This window comes from Rhyacophila brunnea, unplaced genomic scaffold (assembly GCF_057557595.1).
Source record: "Rhyacophila brunnea isolate RB1 unplaced genomic scaffold, BYU_Rbru_1.0 scaffold_9, whole genome shotgun sequence".
NCBI classification, from domain to species: Eukaryota; Metazoa; Arthropoda; class Insecta; order Trichoptera; family Rhyacophilidae; genus Rhyacophila; species Rhyacophila brunnea.
Window position 1 is genome coordinate 22,661,570 of NW_028233361.1, and position 2,742 is coordinate 22,664,311.

At 38.6% G+C, this 2,742-nt stretch overlaps 1 protein-coding gene across 1 annotated transcript; it reads right to left on the reverse strand.

Moving 5' to 3' along the window:
* Positions 1 to 1,261: 1,261 nt before the first annotated feature.
* Positions 1,262 to 1,654, reverse strand: LOC147063399 (protein CFDP2-like). Its single transcript, XM_085959408.1, has one exon. The coding sequence runs from the start codon at positions 1,652 to 1,654 to the stop codon at positions 1,262 to 1,264; it is 393 nt and encodes a 130-aa protein (XP_085815534.1).
* Between the last annotated feature and the right edge of the window lie 1,088 nt (positions 1,655 to 2,742).

The window sequence follows — 2,742 nt, forward strand, 5'->3', positions numbered from 1 at the left end:
TTTTTAATGATTTTTTCTATTTATTATACACCTAGTGATTCTCCCCGATTTGCCGCCTTTTGGGTAACTGCCGCCCCCAAGCGACGCTCAATCTGCCTACCCCCACGGGACGTCACTGATAGATAGGGAGAAAATGATCGAATTCATCGCCGACGTTCAATATCGGATGTGTGGCATAAAAGAAGAAGATTACATTTGATGAGATCTTTTTGTAATAATACATGTTATTAATGGTCAAATAATGTACCTAGGTGATAATATGATAACATTGAGTTAACAGCGGTTTCTTAAAATCAAAAGTTTTATTGAATCATCCGTTAAAAAGTGACAGTAGTTCTTTGAATAGGCACATTTGTTAGACAGCGGTCGGCAACTCAAATGCATTGGCGTGTCACAAAAGAGATACCTAATTCAAAGTACTGGACACTCAGCGTGCCACTGAAATAAAACCAGTAAATCTATTGTAAGACAATTTTATTTGACTATAGTAGTACACGCTACATAAAAACATCATAAATAATTACAAGATAAAAGAACTTTTTATATAAGTACCACGTTTTTAAATGTTCTGTTGAATCATATAAACTTGACAATTCTATGTATTAATAAATACTTTTTTTTCTACTTAATAGAAATACTGAATAAATATAAAATACTGAAATGTCATTTTGACATTTCATATTGATTTCCATAGTAACTATATTATTATTAAACTGGCGCTAGGGGCCGTTCAGGTCCATGGCCGACTGCACAACGTTTTTCCAGGCATCTCTGTCCAGCGCTCTCTCTTCCCAGTTGACTATCCCCAGCCTTTCCGCATCCCTTTGAATGTTGTCCGCCCATCTCCGTCGAGGGCGGCCAAGAGGTCGAGTGCCAGCTGGTGTGCCTTTGTAAATCCTATAGAGAGTTCTAGATCGTTCAGATCGTACAACGTGGCCCGCCCATCTGAGCCTTCTTGACCTCAGAATATTAGTGATTCTAGGTTGGTATCGGTCGAAGAGCTCAGCGTTTGTGCGGATGCGCCACCGGTGGTTCTCATTGACGGGTCCAAGTATTCTCCGGAGGATTCTGTTTTCAAACACTTGGAGCGCCTTTTCTTGTTTTTCTGTTAAACCCCACGTTTCACATCCATACATGACGATTGGCTTGATGACCACGTTATACACCCGGAATTTCGTTTTGATGGACAGCATTTTGGACCTGAACAGACGACTCAGCGCGAAGTACGCTGCATTTCCACTTCTCAGTCGGTCAGAGAGCTCTAGGCTTCGGCCTCTTCTGAAGTCTCTGTCGGGGCATGTACATTCACAAGTGATATATTAAACCATCTTCCTTTGATTCTGAGCACACATATGCGCTCGTTTACGGGTTCAAAAGAAAGTATAGCATCTGCTACTTCTCTAGCGACCACAAAACCTGTTCCGAAAACATGTTTCCCCTCTGTGTTTCCGCTATAGTAGATAACATGCTGTCCGACTATAAGTTCTCCGCTATCCGGCCAACGGGTTTCCTGGATGGCGGTAATTTGGACCGTATATTTTGACAGTTCTTCCACTAGGTTTTGAGCTGCGCCAGCTCGGTATAGGCTGAGTACGTTCCAAAATCCTATTCGTAGTCCATTTTTCGGTCCGGGTCGTCTAGAAGCGGTTGCCATATGTCCGAGGCATTGTGTAGTATTAGTAACCTTTGGTGATTTCACGGGAGAGAGTGGTTAACCCTCTGCCCAACCCCCAACTTGGAGGGCCAGGTCTGTTGGTCCGCGGGAGATATTTTATTTTTCTCCTACCCTTGATTAGGGCATTCTCCTATCCGCCACCTGGAGACGCGCTCTCTAGGGGTTACAGACTCCCCCGAGAGATTTCCATAGTAACGCACGTATATATTAATAATTTAGTTGATAGGACCCACTTAGCAACCAATAATAGTGAGTAGTAAATATTACTTTTAACGATTTTTTTTCCGAAACATACAAACAGAATTAACTGAAAATGAATTCAATTCTGCTTAAAGGTGGCCAAAAGTTTTAAAAGAATGCATTGTCGTCGTGTTCTGATATATTCTAAAAGTTTCAAATGTCTAGCTAGTCGTGAAGTTAGTTAAAAAATCTTGGACAAACAAGAAAAAATTTGTACTGCACAAGAAAAAATCTGTACCGGACAAACAAGAATACGAGCTAATAAAAACGTGGTAAAATTACAATATTTAAACATTAGTGACTCCCTTTAGGTTCAATTTTGGAAGCTAACACCTCAATGTTTGATTCATAGTTTGAAGTTTTTAATTTTATGCACATTTCCGAATTGTTAAACGATTTCGATACGGGTTTATGATATATTTCATAATTTTAATAAATCGTTATTTTCGAGGCGTGCCACCAAAAATCCTTTCGCGTGCCACCTAGTGGCACCCGTGGCATAGGTTGCCGGGCGCTGTGTTAGAATATAACCCGTCTGACCACTTGTATTATTTTACAAAAAAAAAAAACTCGAACTAGATATTGTTGTTTTTAAATTTTTATTGTGATTATCATTTTTATTTGAGGTCGTATTATATGTTTTGATTTTTTTGTTTTGGTTAGCTTCTTGTATGTCAGCTTCTGTTACAAAACATTATAAATGCAGTCAATCATTTTATTAATAATAATATATAACAAAAAAATGTACGTATCATGTTTTATTAATATTGTTAGGTTTATAGTCTATAATAGCATGGAAATCTTAATTTAATGAAATAAATTTATTA